Raw genomic sequence first — 18,471 nt, 5'->3', positions numbered from 1 at the left:
CAATCTTTTAAATATTAATAATCTCTTTTTAAATTAAAAAAATCATCTTACTCACATATCTCTCTAACAAACCGTATATCCCCAATTTTTGATATTTTATTATTAAGCTGCCGCAAATTACTGTAATTTTCCCTCTCTCTGCGTCTCACTCTCACCCTCCACGATTCCCTCCCTCTTCTTGGCTCTTATTGCCGGCGTCGATCTCCACCACCCTTCTCTCTCTGTTTCACTCATCTCTCCCCCCTTCTCGACACTCGGCATCTCCCAGCTCCGGCCTCTCCATTTTTCTTAATGGCTCTCTAATTGAAGTTGTGCCGAGTAATAATATCACTGGTAATTTACAATGTAATATTTCAAAATTTAAAAATTTTGTGTCAGGAAACTGTGAAGGTTTATGGGTATTTGGGTATATGACTCTGAATCGGAGCAAGTGAAACCGGAATCTCCGTCTTCTGTTAAGACTAAGATTTTCAGGCTTTTTGGGCGAGAAATACCAGTTCACCAAGTTTTCGGTGGAGGAAAACGTAAGGATCTCTTTCACTATTTTTATCTTTTTTCTTTTTTCAATCCCGATTTGCTTTGTCTTCTAGGTCTTTCACTAATTTGCTAACCTTACGCTCTTAGATTTATTACCTATAGATTTTGAGACCTTGTTTAAAGCGTAATATTTGTTGAATTCTTTGATAGTTTCAGTTGATATTCTTTAAATATCGTTGTGCCTTAAAATAAAATAGAACGACACAAAGGACTGGGAAATTGAATATTCCTTTTATTTAATAAAGAAATTATTAATTTATTTGCTTAGAAGATCGTGTGAACACAACCTTGTAGTGGTATTGTTGCTCTACACAGCAACGCTAAATAACAAGTTTTTATTTAATGGAGTTTCTTTGAGAAGGTTGACCTATGGTCTATGGCATAATTCATGCTTGTGATAAAACGTTTGTAAGTCTATAGTTGGCCATGTAACTATCCAGAGACCTATTCACTCAATTTCTGGAAGATTACCTGTTTCAATTTTATATCACAACTTTCAGCTAAATGTTAATGTTATTGTTGTCTCAATATGTTGGTTGGTGCAGCTGCCGATGTGCTATTGTGGAGAAACAAGAAGATTTCAGCAAGCTTTCTTGGGAGTGTGACAGTAGCTTGGATCTTCTTTGAATTGCTCGAATACCATCTACTTACTCTTGTTTGTCACATTTTGATTGCTGCACTTGGTCTCTTGTTCTTGTGGTCAAAGGCACATACCTTTATCAACAAGTATGATAACTTTTATGAGTCATTTTTGTCTGTCCTTTTATTTTCCTTCAAGTGACCATTATCTTCAGCTCTCTCTCTCTCTCCCACTTCCTTCTTTTCTTAATTGCAAACTCCATTACAGGAGTCCACCTCGCATCCCACAAGTACAGATTCTGGAAGATCCATTTCTTCAGGTTGTTTCTGCTCTTACTATTGAAATCAATCGGGGTTTTGCAGTCTTACGTGATATTGCATCTGGAAAGGACTTGAAAAAGTTTCTCATGGTTTGTTATTTTCCATCAAGTTTATGTGAGATTGAAATATCCATTTTTAAGTTAATGTTGCTTTAATGTGTTCATTTGCTTTATTGAAATATATATTTTCCATCAAGTTTGTTATTTTTAGGAGATAATTCATTTGCTCTGTTAGCAAGAATTTGACATGCGAAGAGATATCACATCTAAAGGGTTGGTTCGATGGGGAGAAACACATTACAGCAACCACAGGTTTCCAATGGTGGACTCGTTCCATGAACATCTAACTGTATTTGAAGTGGTTCCCTTGGCTAAGCCTCTGGACAACATTGGCTTAAAGATAGACACTCCTCCAGCGGCGCCTGAGAAGGACAAATTGATCGTTCTGGTTAGTCTTTTTGTTTTTCTTTTTTCTGATTCTTTGTTTGAAAATGTATTTGATTCGCTTCAATTGTTTTAAGATTTTTTCTTAGTTAGTTCCTTTTATAAAACACATGCATGAGATGATTTTTCCTTGAAATCATGTAGATCAGGTAGAGTGAAAAATGTTTGTGTGAAACACAGCAACACAAACTTGTGATTAGATATGGGAAAGTGACAACTGATTAGGTAGAGGTAAAAATGTTTTATAAGATGTCATAGTATTCATGATTGATTATCTTTAGTTGCTTGTTTTCTTTGTTAGTATTGGTTAATCAGATTAAAAGTAGTATGTACTTCATTAGCACTATAAATTGACTTTTATTTAAAATACCATACGATATAGATTGGATTTAAAGGTAGAATAAGGGTTAGAGGGAAGGATTGTGGAAAGAGAAGGATGATTCTATTTTGGTGAGAGGATGGGTTAGGGTCTGATGAGATCTTCCCCTAACCCACATTCAGTAGATCTTTTATAATAATTGGTATCGATCTTGTATACAATATAAATTATAATGGTGTCTTTGGATATTAAAATAACATTATTATATTATTTAGATTGTTGTCTATGCATGTGGTAGTCGTACTTGTAGATAGGCACTTTGCAAGTCATTCCTAAATTGCCAACAGAGTTATTTATCTGACTCATAGCTCATTGTTCTCGCTTCACACTTCATAGTAGTTCCTTGTGTTTGTTCTACTAATTGGGCTCCATTTAAATTTGCTGCTTATGTTGTATTATTGTTTTTGTGCGTTAGTGTTCTCATGTATAGATTATCGTACTACTGCATTCTGATATTTTTTATTGGTATTACAGATTTGATAATCAGATAAGAACTAAGTAGAGAAAGCACTCAAATCCAAGTTTATGCAGGGACTATTACAGTCTACTTCATGGATAATGACTTATAAATAGAGAATAAGTTTATAAGCAAAGGCCTCCCACTTCATTAATTTAGAAGAGAGCCAGTATACCTTTGTTGTGTTTTTATAGATCTTACGAATTCGATGAAATGCATATTATATAAAATCAGCTGCATATTATATAAAAAATTTCTACACTATGTATTAATAAATATTCTATGTATCCTTTTATCTAGAGATCTTCAACTATATGCCTTTTAATTCAAATATATGCCCCTATAAAAAAAAAAAAAAAAAAAGGTCAACTATATGCCCTTTCCAAAGATTTTGGGCCTTTTTCAATAGTGTTTTCTTTTAGATATTTTTTCTTAACACTTCATTTAACAATTCATCCCTTTAATTATCAAAATTATCAAAACTGTTAGCTTTTTTGTTAATTTTGAAAATTTCACACTTTTTTTTCTTTCATTTAACAAAACTTGTCACATATTTTTCTCTTTTTTAAAAAATATAAATATCAACACTTTACTCATTATTTGACTTTCAATTTCATAAATTAACTATTATTACTATATGTTTCTTAAAACTTTACACAATATATTAGTTAATCTTTTTTTCCAAATTACTAATATGTTATTTACAATAGTCACTCTATATTCAACATTATTTATTTTAAAATTACACATAAAAATAAAATTAAATCCTAAAATAAAACTAATATTTACGTGCCTCGGCACGTAACTTTTACCTAATATATATATATATGTATATATATTTTCCTTTTTAGGTTAATTATTAATTTGTGTTTAATTAGGTAAGCTATTTTATTAGCAATTTTTTTTCAACAACTATAAATCAAATTGTAATCCAACCTATATTTTTATTGAAATAAATAATAATCTATATGACGCGTCTTATAAATTTAAGATTCAATTTTTTTTTTTTAATTTTGTGAATGTTTTCAAACTTTTTATATTGTTCTATATATATATATATATTTACATAATGCAACATATATTAATAACTCACAATATTATTATATATACTTTACTAATTAATTGACACAATATTATATTCTACTTATAACATTTATAAATAAAATATAAGTTTGCCTATATATGTTTAAATAAAATATATACAATTTTAAAAAATATATAAAAATACATAGTATTATGAGCTTAAATTTTATTACATAATCTCATAATTAAAAATAATCAAACATATAATTTTAATTTGATTTTCTTTTTCACATTGTAAGATACTTGAGCTTAATTATTATAAAAAAAAATATAGTGTAATGAATAAGTACACATTATCAAAATTATATATAGATTGAATAATATTTCACCATAATAATAATAATAATAATAATAATTAATGTGTATGCAGCGGCTCGTTAATTATGGCTATTGAACCATCCAAAAGCCAGTCCTATAATTAATATAGCTATTCTTACAATCAATATGAACCCCTAATTATATATATTTATATACTTATATATAAATTTCATGGAAGAGAGGACAAAAAGACTTGTGGCTCTTAAATATTTCAAATGGAAATATTGCTATATATATACACAACACAAGTGTTACATTACATATCATCATCAGTAGTTGATGTCGTAAACGGTCAAAGTTTCATAAATACATATATATATCCTAATATAAATATCTAAATAAAAATATACTTTTCTCTTCAAAAATATCTTACCATAACACATAAAATAATTTATTTTCCTATTACGTAATGGTAATAATTAAGATTTTTAATTATATATATGTTAGTAGTGCTCATGCATGTTTGAAATTAGATATATATATATATTTATATTTTTATATATAAATATGTGTAAAATAATTATAACCCTTCATTATCAGAATGGTCACTTATAAAATTGTAAGTTATAGTGTTATATTAGTAAACACATCTTTAATCAAGAAAAATTAAAACACTTAATAAAATATTAAGAAATAACTCTTTCTATTTTTGGCTTATATTCTTTTATTCTAAGAGTACGAAAATGACCCGTACGTTAATATACATAAATTTATTTATAAAAAATATTTTTTGTGGATCTATTAATAATGAGCTCTACTACACATTTTTTCTTCATAAAAAAAATAATTATGTATCATTTTTTTTCTAGCTTTTATAATCATTATGTTGACTCTTTGTATTTTTCGTACTTATAATTGTTATATTATTTTTAATATAATAATATGTAGATTAAAATGTGGTAATATATATTATATGGGATATGATTTTGTTCCGTTATTGTACTTTCACGGATTGTAATCCGTGGTGTACGGGAACCGTCAGATGAGGGAGTTATTTGATCTGACGGTTGAGATTGATCTAGGGGTAATTAGGGTTAAAAAGTAGAAACGTACCCCGAGACTCATTTAATGTACCATGAGATCCATCTAATGTACCACGGAATATATTCCGTGAAAGTACATCACGGGACAAAATCATATCCCTATATTATTATTGTGTTAATAATATATATTAAGTGTATAGTAAATAAATGTATAGCCTATAATTTTAATTTATACTTTTGTAACCTACATAGTAACTTAGAGAAGAGTTACAATTTGTTATCACTTGTAACTCATTGATAACACATTATTAGTGTGATAAAAGGGTTGTTACAAAATTGATGATAGAATTCAAATGTTATGAAATATAGTTGTTACAATCTATATTAATACTCATTTATATGAGAAAAATGATGGATTGTGTATTTGAATTCTAAGTGATCACCTATACATATTATAAAAGGAGGTCTTTAGTGCTCATTTGAGAAGTGAGAGAGAAGTTTTCTGTCAAGAAAACACTTTGCTAAGAAACCCTAAAAAGCTTGATAATTCTTAAAGCTATTTCCTAAAGAGTTCCCTTAGTGCTGAGAGATAGGGGGAAATAAGCTTTTGGATATGTCACTACAAGAAATGTCACTTTTACCAGTACAGTTCGCTACTGTGCTGGTAAAAGAAACTTTTACCAGCACATTTCGCAAACTGCGCTGACAAAGAGGTCAAAATTTTACCAGCATACATTTGCAGTGGCTAAAATCTAACTTTTACCAGCGCATTTACACGTTGGGAAAAATTATTTTTGTCAGCGCTTTTCATTTTATGCTGGCAAAAGTTTTAATATCAACATTGATTTGCCAACTCCCTTTTGCCAACACATCACAAGTAAATTCTATTTTACCAGCGCAAAACTAACTTTTGCCAGCACAAATATGTGCTGGCAAAAGTGACATTTCTTGTAGTGTGTGTAATATCTTGTTCAAGTCATGGTGATCCCCACTAATCTACACTCAATGTTGTAAGTGAGTATATATATATTTCTTCATATTATATATATGTGTGTTATATAATATTGTGTAATCTTTTCATTTCTTCTACCTTTCTTATATGTATATAATATAGTGTATATATATATATTATATATTATGTGTTGTAATATTTATTTAATCTCTTTGTTGGTCATTGTATTATATTGCAATAGAGTTGTAATATCTTGATTTCCTTTTATAAAATCTCTAAAAATAATCACTTATTTTATATCTTTTCCATATAATGTCTAAGTTTCCTAATAAATTGTTTTAGAGAAATTATTTTATATACTATTTTTTAATTTAGCTTTTAAATTTATAATTTGTGTTGTTTTGCTAGTTTATCTATGTAGTTTTTATGTAGGTTGTTATGTGAATTTTAGTTGTGATTTAAGTTACTTGTTAATTACTATGTAGGTTGCTATATAAATTTTTATAAAAAAAAAAAGAGAAATTTGCAGCAAAATTCTTTTATATTTTAGTTTTATTTACTTATAACTCTCTTATTTATTTTTTTTTTGTGGCAAAGTACCTCTTTAAATTTACTTTTTTCTTGCAAATTTAAGTTTTAAGATAGATATTACCGTTAAATACCAATTAAATTACTACTGTATATCGACTTCGAGGTTTTACTGTTACATGTACACAGGTATATATAATGGTCATCCAGTTGATATTTAACGGTAATATTTAACTGGCGTGTCAAATTTGTAAAGAAAAATAAATAAAGTTTTGCCACAAAAAAAAAAAAAAAAAGAAAATTAAGTGTATAAAAATTAAAATATAAGAGAGTTTCACCGCAAATCATTCTAAAAAAAAATCACATTATTTTATTACTTACCAGATCTTTTTCCAAATAATATATATGAAATTAACATAGGGGGATATATGGGTAGGAATATCTTTATTTCATACTTAAAAGAAATTATAAGTAATTAATTAAGAAAAAATATTAATTAAAAATTTCTTATTACATGTGAAAAAATAAAAATTATTATATAATACAAATTCTTACAGTAACTTGCCAGCTTCTATAAATTATTAATGATGCCCTGGTTAAAAATATAATTAATCAAAGTCATCAATATTTTTTTTTTTTGCAATGATCAAAGTCATCAATATTAATTAATCATCAATTGCTTAATTACGTCACACAGGTTATTAAAATTATAATTTAACTTTTTTTTTTGTTGAATAAATAATTTAATATTTTTTTTGGTAGCAATTTAACTAAATTTGAGGTAGTTATACTAAAATTTGTAACATTTTCTATTTGTTATATTATATTGTTATAATATAAGATAGATTAAAATATTAAAATGAGACATATTATATATTAATATGAGATTAATGTATATAATATGATTGAGAGTTACATACATATAATAATATTCACATAAATTGTAACATTAGAGGTGGAGTTACTCATATTTTGTAACTTCCACATGATCACTAATTAAGTGTGTAAAGAGTGGTTACACAACTTAATTGTTTTGAAATTCAAAACCATAATTCAAATATAGTTGTTGGGGATTGAATTTTGTCATTTATAAAGTGTATAAGTGATATAAAATAAAGTGGCAATGGTTTGGAATGGTTTGGAGAGTTGTTTGCAAAAGCTGAAAAATTTGGTAACTAGTAACTAGTTACTGTTTTTTTCAGCTTTAATTGTTGAACGTTTTTTGGCTATAAGGATGGCTTTTAACAACTCTCATAACCTCCAAATCACCCATTTAATCTCATTTACACCCCATTAAGAAATGGTAACAACCCTTGGGTGTAGGTTATTTGAATTTCAAAATATGTGATCTTAAAACACTATAAATAGAGGTTTTCTTTCACTTGAAAAAAAGACAATATTTTTTTGTGAGTTTCTATCAAAGAGAACACCTTGCTAGAAACTATAAGCTTGATAATTCCAGAAAGCTATTTCCATTTCTTTCTTCCCTAAGTGCTTGTGGTAGGGGGAAACAAGCTTTTGGACAAAGGTGTAAAACCTTGTTCAAGTTTTCTGATTCCCCTACTTGACACTTGGTGTTAGTGTTGTTGAGATTGTTCTCATATCTATATATATACTACTATTTATATTGTATTTTATAATCTTCTCTTCATCTTATTTTCTATACTTATGTGTATATTTTGTCTAGAGTTGTAACATTATTTTATCAATATTATTGTTCTTGTACTTTTCATTTTGAGTTGTATTTTGACTTTGGTCTTTCTATTGAAGCACCTATAAATTTCCAACACTATTTTCGGTGTATATGGAGAGAAAATGTAAAAAACCCTAAACCCTAAACTTATTTTCGGTAGTACATTGTAATTAATGATTCAAAATTTAAAAAAAAAAAACAGACAAAATACTTAATATATATATATATTTATATATTTATATATATATATGTGATGTCATACCAAAATAATTAGGAGCATGCAACATATAATTTTGAATTTTATTTATTTAAAAAAATTAAGAACAAGTGAGATGTTTATTGTAATTACAATATATACAGCAATGTCATATATATCTTTATATATTAAAAGTACCTATCTAACGGCAATTCTTGGTTTAACAGAATATACTTAAAAATAAAAGAATATTCTGTTAAATTTAACGATTAGGTTTGATCTCCAGTTAATAAATAAACCCAATAATTAAACCCAAAAAATTAAACAATCTTTTAAATATTAATAATCTCTTTTTAAATTAAAAAAATTATCTTAACCACCTATCTCTCTAACAAACGGGAGAATATTAATAAATTTTTTTATTTATTTTTTAAAAAAGAAAAATCTTTATATATAAAAAACTCTATGATTTTTTAACGATTTTTTTTTGTTATAAAAAAAAAACTCTACTATAACGATTGAAGTTAACAGCGTTCACCTAGCTTTAACGTTTTTCTCAGTCAAACCTCAAATGAGGGGAAATCGGATCGAATTTAGAAAAATCATGAATCAATTATGCAGCCATTTTTCTTCTTCTCTCTATGGAGCAAAGACATGAATCCTACCCATCCCAATTCGTCGAGTGTCCATAAAGAGGGAGAACCCATAGCCATGGTTTTACATCAGAGCTCAATTTTCATTTTTCTAATTTGAATGTGGATCTTAATCTAGAAAAGCACTACCCAATTTCCCTCGCAACGATGACTACTCGTCGTGGTCCTTGATAAGATTCCGCAAGGCTCTGAGACCCAATTGACAAGTCTGCAACCTCCAATTCATCAATGTTCAATGCAAACACGTCAAACAATGTAGGCGGTGACGAGTTGGGGGAGCTTCCTTTTTATTAGGTGGATTTGACATTGCCCATAAATTTTTTCTTGTTTGCACAAGATTATTTGCTGTCTCATTAAGTATTTGATTGACTTGAGTTTCTGCATTTGTGTTGCTTTTATTTATGTTTGGTAAATTCCTAGATTTCCTTTTTTTTGAGCTAGCTACCTTACTGTTTTATGAATTCTAATAAGATCTTTTATTGATTTCTTGATATTTGTGAAGAAAGGCCTTCACTTCATCTTTAAGAAGGATTCTTCATCTTTGTTACAACCAAGGTAATGTTTTTTTTTTTGGATTTTATATGACTTATTGGTTGGCAACTAATAATTTAAATTTTTTTTCATTGAATTGCTTTTGTGCTGATTTTTTCTCTTGTGCTAATAATCTAATTTTATATGTTGGAAAAGCTACAACATAATATGATTCAACTAATAAAGTTTCACTTGTCTAAAATTTGCTCTAAATTCTCAAATAGTGGTAGAAAACTGAAGTTGTGTACGTAAGTGAATTGTTGAACTAATATTCATTAATTATAAGTAGAAAATGTATGAGATGAAGATTAGCCTAGAAGTTCAAATAATTGATGTATTATAGTTGTGAATTGTACTGGTATTATTGATATTCTAAGTTTCTGATATTGTAGAATACCACACCAAAAGTCAGAGAGTGAAGATTATAGCATGTACTCAAGGGGGGCTTTCTTAATTACAAGGTGAAGATAAAGTAACTACCATCCTCTTCTACCTTGGTATGGTTTGTATATTGTTATTATATTTTAGAATTATGAATGAATGAATAATTTTAATTGTTATATTGGGTTATGATTATGGAATGTTGTTGTATCATATCTAATTATGAAAGATCATGCTTTCATTTCATTTTAATGTTGTTGAGTATTAAACTTGCAGATGTGTATATACCTACAATAGTATTTGTAACTATATAAATTTGCTCAAGTAACTCTTGAAACTAAGATTAGCGTTGTTTATATTGTTGAAATTGAAAAAAAAATGACTTGGATTCAGTGGCTTATAATAATTTTATTCTCATCTGATTGGTCTTAGCATTATCTTTCTTCTTCTCAAGTTTGATGTAAAGCAGTCCACCTCAATCTTCAAGTAAAATGTTAAGCACACATGAGAAATCAACTTGAAGAAGAGTCTGCCTCTGCCACCAAGTAACTATCTTTCTCTACATGTGTATATGTATTTTAAATTTCATGTTTAATTTGACATAATGGTGATATTTATGGTTTAAAATTTAGTACCTTGATGGAAAATTCAATGATACAATTTGCTTTTCAATTCTAAATGTTAGTTTAAGAAAATCAGTATTAATTTTATTGAACTTAATTTGGTTAATACTTATATGTTTTTTCTCTTAATTGTATAGCATGTGTATTGTTTCTCTCTTCAATTTTCTAAAATGATGAATAGTAAATTTAGATCAATGCCAGATTTTAATATAATAATTTTCTCCAATGATGTAGCACCTTGCAGCAAAGAGGCACCTGCCAAGGCTGGCATGCAACTCCTGCAGATGTATATTACAATTACAATGCCCTCACTCTCAAATAGGAAAGGTAGTTTCTAAACTCATAACTATGCTGCAAGTAATCTTACTATTTTTTATTCTAAGATGATTGGATTCTGTTATATTATCTACCATATATGGACCACATTCTATTGTTTACATTTCTGAAGTTATACTCTGATATACTTTCAATAAGTCACAACTTCACATAAATTATTTGCAAAGCAAACTATTCCTCATTATCATTTGGCAGTAAATTCATGTGTTATTAAACTTATGGAGTAAGCAAGGTTATTTGTATTAGCTTTAATCTTCAAAAATTAAGCTGTAATTAAATGCCTTCTGCTTAATAATTGTAATTTTTCTTGCAGTTACTTGGCAGCTCAATGCATTATAAGAAGCATCAAGTGGGAAGTAAATATTTGTTCATGACCTTGTACTAAAGTTATTGAATTTTTTCTTTTCTTTTTGTGACATTAGATTTTAGGCAACTAATTAATGAATGAATTTTTTCTCTAATCAAGTATCAATAAACTATGAGATAGTTTGGAGAATACAGAAGCTAATTTATTATTTGACAAAATAGATAGTTTAGTCGGTAACTTTTGCAAGTCAAGATCTAAAATAGTATTTACTCGAAAAATATCTTAGTATGAACACTCACTGGATAGGCTATTTACTATTATTTATTGATAATTATTTTATTATACTAACAAAATATCACAACACTCGGTGGTTGTTGATTTATCCAACAAGGCTACTAAGCCTAATATTTAAGTCATTATATCGACAAAGATTAGAAACACATCTTATAATTATTTTAAATTATAAACAAGAATTAAGAGCTTATTTCTAAAACTCTACACGTTGTTTTTATTTTAATATATCAATATGTTCTTTTTATTTACTTTATATTAAATATTTATTTGTTTTAAAATAAAATTATTTAATTAATTAAATTATCAATATTATTGTATGTTATAATAATTAAAAATTATAATATATGATTTGAAAAAAATAACTAAAATATAATATACGTGCATAGCACGTAACTTCAACCTAGTATATATAAATATATATATATATAATTTCTTTAGAGGCATTAGAGATGCATATCGGTAGGAGCAAAAATAATGCCAAAGAATCTCCCTATCATGTATTTATGTCTAAATATAAATCTGTTTTCAAATTTAGAAAATTATTACAAATAAATGTTGATAGTTATATATTATATAAGAAAAAAAAAAATCATATTTTGGGTTCCAAAAACATTACTTTTGGTTATGCTTAAAAGAAGACCCTGAAAATTAATATTGCTTATTATTATTATTATTATTATTATAAAGAAAAGTACTATAGTATTGAGTATAATAAAGTGGTACGTATATACCCTAATCCCTAGCCAGCCAAGTCTTTCACCTTATTCCAATGTCTTTATTTTCTGTCATTAATGAGTACTGTGATTGCCCTAGCTACATATATATATATAATATAAATATGTATATATATATGTGTGTGGACTAGAACTAGAGAAAGAAAGTCTTGGCTTCGAGCATGTACTATAGTTTTGATAGTGAAATTTTTTTAGGGGTTTTTTGAGGTCGAAATTTACTCACTCATCACTATTGTCTTCACACATCTCAAGTCTTTTCGTAAAACATATATATATATATAAAGCTACGCCAGTACTTTAATTAATTGTAAAATAAAATAGTTTACAATAATATATACATATGAGGATAATTTGTTATATGTTTAATTAAGTACGATTATTGTTACTTTCTAAACTTGTTATTTTATAGTTAGCAATATAATTTAAGAATTATTATATTAAATTATATGAAATTTTATATACTTAATTGTAACTCATAAGAAGATCATAATATATAGTGATGCTCTTTAACATTTCTCGTTTAATAAGTATATTTTTTTCTGGTTAAAAAAGAATTAAGAGAAAATCTATTGCCTATATTGTAACAACGTACATGTAGCAATTAGATCGAGTTTTAATAAATTAATTAATTTATGAATTATTATTATTATTATTATCAAATAAGCCAAAAAGGCCAATCAAATTAATTATAATATGATGAAGGCACGTAGTCAATCGGTTTAATTGGTTAAAATCTTTGAATGTCATAAGCTTATTGAACTAATTAGTATTTATATATACATGTGACAGATGGTTCATTCTATAGCCACACACATTTATATATAAAACTTTACATATATATTTGTAAAGCTAAGAAGTACACAACACAAAAGCAAGAAAAAAGGGTAAGCTAATGATAAAGGAAATGATTATTACTTGATTGAGGGAGAATATAGTTAAATATTTTTTAATTATATATATCATAATGTGTGGTCAAGAATAAATATCATGAATTTGTATATATTATTATATTACCCTTCAAGGCTTCATCAACTGTTTTAAAATATTAGACGTAATTTATATATATAAACATTTATAGAGATATATATAAGGGGACATGAATGTATGTATGTAAGGTCCTCTTTTGCTTTTAATTTTGAAAAACCAACTCATCTTTTCTTGTCTCCCCATCATTATATTTATTAGTGTTTTACTTGCTTGGCCAGAATCTATACATACATAAATATATATATATATTATACTAGATGAGAGTTACGTGGCAAACCACGTAAATATTAGTTTTATATAAGTTTTAGTGGTTTTTGTTTAAGAATCCAGTAACTGAGCAACGGCAACAACAATGGTAGATAGATCTATTTAAGTTTTTTATATTTGTAAAGATTATAAATCTAAACTTTTAATTTTCTTGATTTGAGATTTTGAATTGTTCTGATTTATTTGTTTATGAATTTATTGAAATACTTGAATATTTATTGGTTTTGATTTTGAATTGTTCTGATGTATTCATACTTGAATATTTGTATTAATGAAATTAGTCTGTAGCTTTATGGATTTAGAAAAAAAAAGAAAGATATTTTTTAATATAGAGTTTAAATTTTATATTGATGATTATCATAACGAAATTAGTCCGTAACTTTATGTTTTTAGAAAAAAAAATGTATTATTTTATATGGTTTGTTAGAGAGATATGTGGCTAAGATGATAGATCTATTTAAGTTTTTTATATTTGTAAAGATTATAAATCTAAACTTTTAATTTTCTTGATTTGAGATTTTGAATTGTTCTGATTTATTTGTTTATGAATTTATTGAAATACTTGAATATTTATTGGTTTTGATTTTGAATTGTTCTGATGTATTCATACTTGAATATTTGTATTAATGAAATTAGTCTGTAGCTTTATGGATTTAGAAAAAAAAAGAAAGATATTTTTTAATATAGAGTTTAAATTTTATATTGATGATTGTTAATGAAATTAGTCTGTAACTTTATGTTTTTAGAAAAAAAAAATGTATTATTTTATATGGTTTGTTAGAGAGATATGTGGCTAAGATGATAGATCTATTTAAGTTTTTTATATTTGTAAAGATTATAAATCTAAACTTTTAATTTTCTTGATTTGAGATTTTGAATTGTTCTGATTTATTTGTTTATGAATTTATTGAAATACTTGAATATTTATTGGTTTTGATTTTGAATTGTTCTGATGTATTCATACTTGAATATTTGTATTAATGAAATTAGTCTGTAGCTTTATGGATTTAGAAAAAAAAAGAAAGATATTTTTTAATATAGAGTTTAAATTTTATATTGATGATTGTTAATGAAATTAGTCTGTAACTTTATGTTTTTAGAAAAAAAAAATGTATTATTTTATATGGTTTGTTAGAGAGATATGTGGCTAAGATGATAGATCTATTTAAGTTTTTTATATTTGTAAAGATTATAAATCTAAACTTTTAATTTTCTTGATTTGAGATTTTGAATTGTTCTGATTTATTTGTTTATGAATTTATTGAAATACTTGAATATTTATTGGTTTTGATTTTGAATTGTTCTGATGTATTCATACTTGAATATTTGTATTAATGAAATTAGTACGTAGCTTTATGGATTTAGAAAAAAAAAAAGATATTTTTTAATATAGAGTTTAAATTTTATATTGATGATTGTTAATGAAATTAGTACGTAACTTTATGTTTTTAGAAAAAAATGTATTATTTTATATGGTTTGTTAGAGAGATATGTGGCTAAGATGATAGATCTATTTAAGTTTTTTATATTTGTAAAGATTATAAATCTAAACTTTTAATTTTCTTGATTTGAGATTTTGAATTGTTCTGATTTATTTGTTTATGAATTTATTGAAATACTTGAATATTTATTGGTTTTGATTTTGAATTGTTCTGATGTATTCATACTTGAATATTTGTATTAATGAAATTAGTCTGTAGCTTTATGGATTTAGAAAAAAAAAAGAAAGATATTTTTTAATATAGAGTTTAAATTTTATATTGATGATTGTTAATGAAATTAGTCTGTAACTTTATGTTTTTAGAAAAAAAAAATGTATTATTTTATATGGTTTGTTAGAGAGATATGTGGCTAAGATGATAGATCTATTTAAGTTTTTTATATTTGTAAAGATTATAAATCTAAACTTTTAATTTTCTTGATTTGAGATTTTGAATTGTTCTGATTTATTTGTTTATGAATTTATTGAAATACTTGAATATTTATTGGTTTTGATTTTGAATTGTTCTGATGTATTCATACTTGAATATTTGTATTAATGAAATTAGTCTGTAGCTTTATGCATTTAGAAAAAAAAAATATTTTTTAATATAGAGTTTAAATTTTATATTGATGATTGTTAATGAAATTAGTCTGTAACTTTATGTTTTTAGAAAAAAAAAAATGTATTATTTTATATGGTTTGTTAGAGAGATATGTGGCTAAGATGATTTTTTTTTTAATTTAAAAAAAGATTGTTTAATTTTCTGATTTTTTTTAATTTAAAAAAAGATTGTTTAATTTTTTAGATTTAATTATTGGGTTTATTTGTTAACGGGAGATCAAACCTATTAAGATCGTTAAATTTAACAGAATATTCTTTTATTTTTAAGGTATATTCTGTTAAACCAAGAAATGTCGTTAGATAGACACTTTTAATATATAAAGATATAAAAAAAAAACAAATACTAAATTTTGAAGTTGAACCATCCAATATTAAACATGCACCACCCAACTTGACAAAATCTAAAATGACATGAAAAGAGTATTAAAATATATGTATATATATATATAAATATAATATGATAGTATGTATTACGAATAATTATATAATAATTAAATAGAGTAATAATATTTATCTCCACATCCACACACAAAATATGTACCAAAATGTTACATCGATCGATACAATACTTTTTTAAGTTATAGATCTTAATTATCTTCACTAGATCATAATATGATTGACTAAAAAATATGTCATATATATACATATGTCACATGAGTTTAGTAACTAGTAAGTGTAATTTTTGGATGTATACGTAAATTTTTTTAAAAATTTAACAAAATGTTAAACATATGTACAATATATTCTATTATATATATAATTATTGGGTTACATATTGAAAAGATAATACAGTGCATCAATATGTATTTTGTATAATTAATGTTTAAATTGCATGAAATTAAAATTAATAATCTTAGCAGTATAATTACACTATATATAGAGTTCAATATATTTGTAAAAAAAAATCTAAGAGTTGAAATATATATATAGCACGCTGTCATAATTATATTGAACCTGATGTAATTGAACAGGGTTTATTTTTGGTTAATTATAAGATGGAATGAATTACACGTTATATTATATTTTTATATATTTATATAAATGGAGAATTAAGAGAGGTAACGTACGTAATTAATGTATAAATTAGTTTTATAATTTATTGATATTAATGGAAGCAAATTATAATTAATTATAAGCGGCTGAACGTTTTTGTGTAATTAACAGTTCAATTTTGTCTATTGAACCATCCAAAAGCCTATATCTCTATATAAATATATATAACATAATTAAGCACATTTATAAACGAAAACACCAAATTCCTGTCTTATCTAATCTAATTACTATTTTAAGGGCCAAAAACTTTGAAAATAATACCAATCTACACATAAATGTGTTTAGTTATATATATATATGCAAACTATATATATTAATATATAATTCATATATATATGTATTAATAAATACTGTTCAATATATATGTTTAATTCTATACGAATTATTTAGCCTTATTATAGCTCTATAGGGTCATGATCAATAAAATCATATAATTAATTTCTTAATTAACGTTTCCAATATCTGAATGGGCATGCATAAATGCATTACAAAAAAAGAAAGAAAAAATCCGACCCTGAAAATAATATATATATTATTGAAATATTTGTCTAATATATAATTAAGTAAATATTATTAGTTAACTTAATATATTGGAGAAGAAAACTGTAAATTAATTTGTAGTATAATTTATTAGAGTCTGAAACTGTACGAAAAATATGATGATGAAATTTTGTTTCTATTTGAATTAAAGTTTGAGTTTTATAAATTATAATTTTCACATAAAAATATGTAAAAATTATATTATTTATAAGTTTTAGCAATTAGGGCACGGGTATACATGATTTTTATTTTTAAATAGTTATATATAGGTCATTATTTATAATATGCATGGTTGTTTGAATCTCAAAGAGAAGTATATACTATTCTATAAAAATATTAGATATTGATGTGTTATAATTTGTTAAAGAATTATTAAAATTTATCATTAAATTGATCTCAGTTATATTAAGTAATACTTTTTATAGATAATATATATATGTTGTTTTTTATTATGACCAATAAAAAAAAGATTTATTAAATATTTGTTAGAGGAATGATACTTAAAATTTTTATATAGTTCAGAGGTTAATGAAATTTAATCCACAAATTAATGTATTAAACTTGCATTGGACGTCAAGTGATCTTAGGATTACAACTCGGGCAAAGCTTCGGCTCTAATTATATATTCTTCAAATTAAAATTCGGCCATGCATTTAGAAAAAAAAAATTCTTGTACATTAAGACAAGATTCTATTACCAGCTTATTTATATTTTTAAGATTGTTTTTAAACTTTGAGTTATAAATTTTTAATTTATGTATATATAATAAAAAAAAAATCACATTTTGTGTAATAGCGGAAACTACTTAATACTTAAGCCAATTTTGTGTAATAGACTGGATAAAACTGAACTGTGATGTTAAGGTGGGGTTGGACACTATGTGCACTGCTGTTGTTGCAAAGGATCATCTTGGTAAGGTGATTTGGGTTCATACTTCTAAATTAGATTTTGCTGACGCGTTATGTGGTGAAGCGGCGGCTTGTTGCACTGCGCTGGACTTTGCGAAGACTTATGGCTTTAAGTTTATTATTGTTGAAAGTGATTCGAGGGTAGTTATCAACGCTCTTAACCGGACTGAGTCCAGGTGGGAGCTTGAGAACTATGTCTCATCTTGTATTAGATCCTCTTCCTTTTTCCTTACTTGTATTTTCTCTAATATTAGTAGGAATTGTAATTTTGCTGTCCATAATGT

The 18,471-nt window shown here is 25.7% G+C and overlaps 1 protein-coding gene and 1 long non-coding RNA gene across 4 annotated transcripts; both read left to right on the top strand.

The window, feature by feature from the left end:
- Positions 1-394: 394 nt before the first annotated feature.
- Positions 395-3,349, top strand: LOC133029199 (reticulon-like protein B1). The gene is made up of 3 exons (XM_061101687.1): positions 395-524; positions 1,083-1,263; positions 1,385-3,349. Exons 1-3 carry the CDS (start codon positions 395-397, stop codon positions 1,590-1,592), a joined length of 519 nt encoding a protein of 172 aa, XP_060957670.1. The 3' UTR covers positions 1,593-3,349.
- Positions 3,350-9,011: 5,662 nt separating this feature from the next.
- Positions 9,012-11,454, top strand: LOC115720914 (uncharacterized). Of its 3 annotated transcripts, XR_009683417.1 has the most exons (5): positions 9,024-9,677; positions 10,046-10,150; positions 10,489-10,579; positions 10,892-10,984; positions 11,307-11,454. It is a non-coding gene; the product is annotated as an uncharacterized LOC115720914 (long non-coding RNA). The 3 variants fall into 3 exon arrangements; XR_009683418.1 differs by having other exon boundaries at positions 9,012-9,677; positions 10,467-10,579; positions 10,892-11,454; XR_009683416.1 differs by having other exon boundaries at positions 9,023-9,677; positions 10,892-11,454.
- Positions 11,455-18,471: the final 7,017 nt, after the last annotated feature.

The sequence above is a fragment of the Cannabis sativa genome, chromosome 7, assembly GCF_029168945.1.
Source record: "Cannabis sativa cultivar Pink pepper isolate KNU-18-1 chromosome 7, ASM2916894v1, whole genome shotgun sequence".
Classification (NCBI taxonomy): Eukaryota; Viridiplantae; Streptophyta; class Magnoliopsida; order Rosales; family Cannabaceae; genus Cannabis; species Cannabis sativa.
Note: the sequence above shows the minus strand (reverse complement) of the source record. Positions and strands in the feature narration are given on the sequence as shown.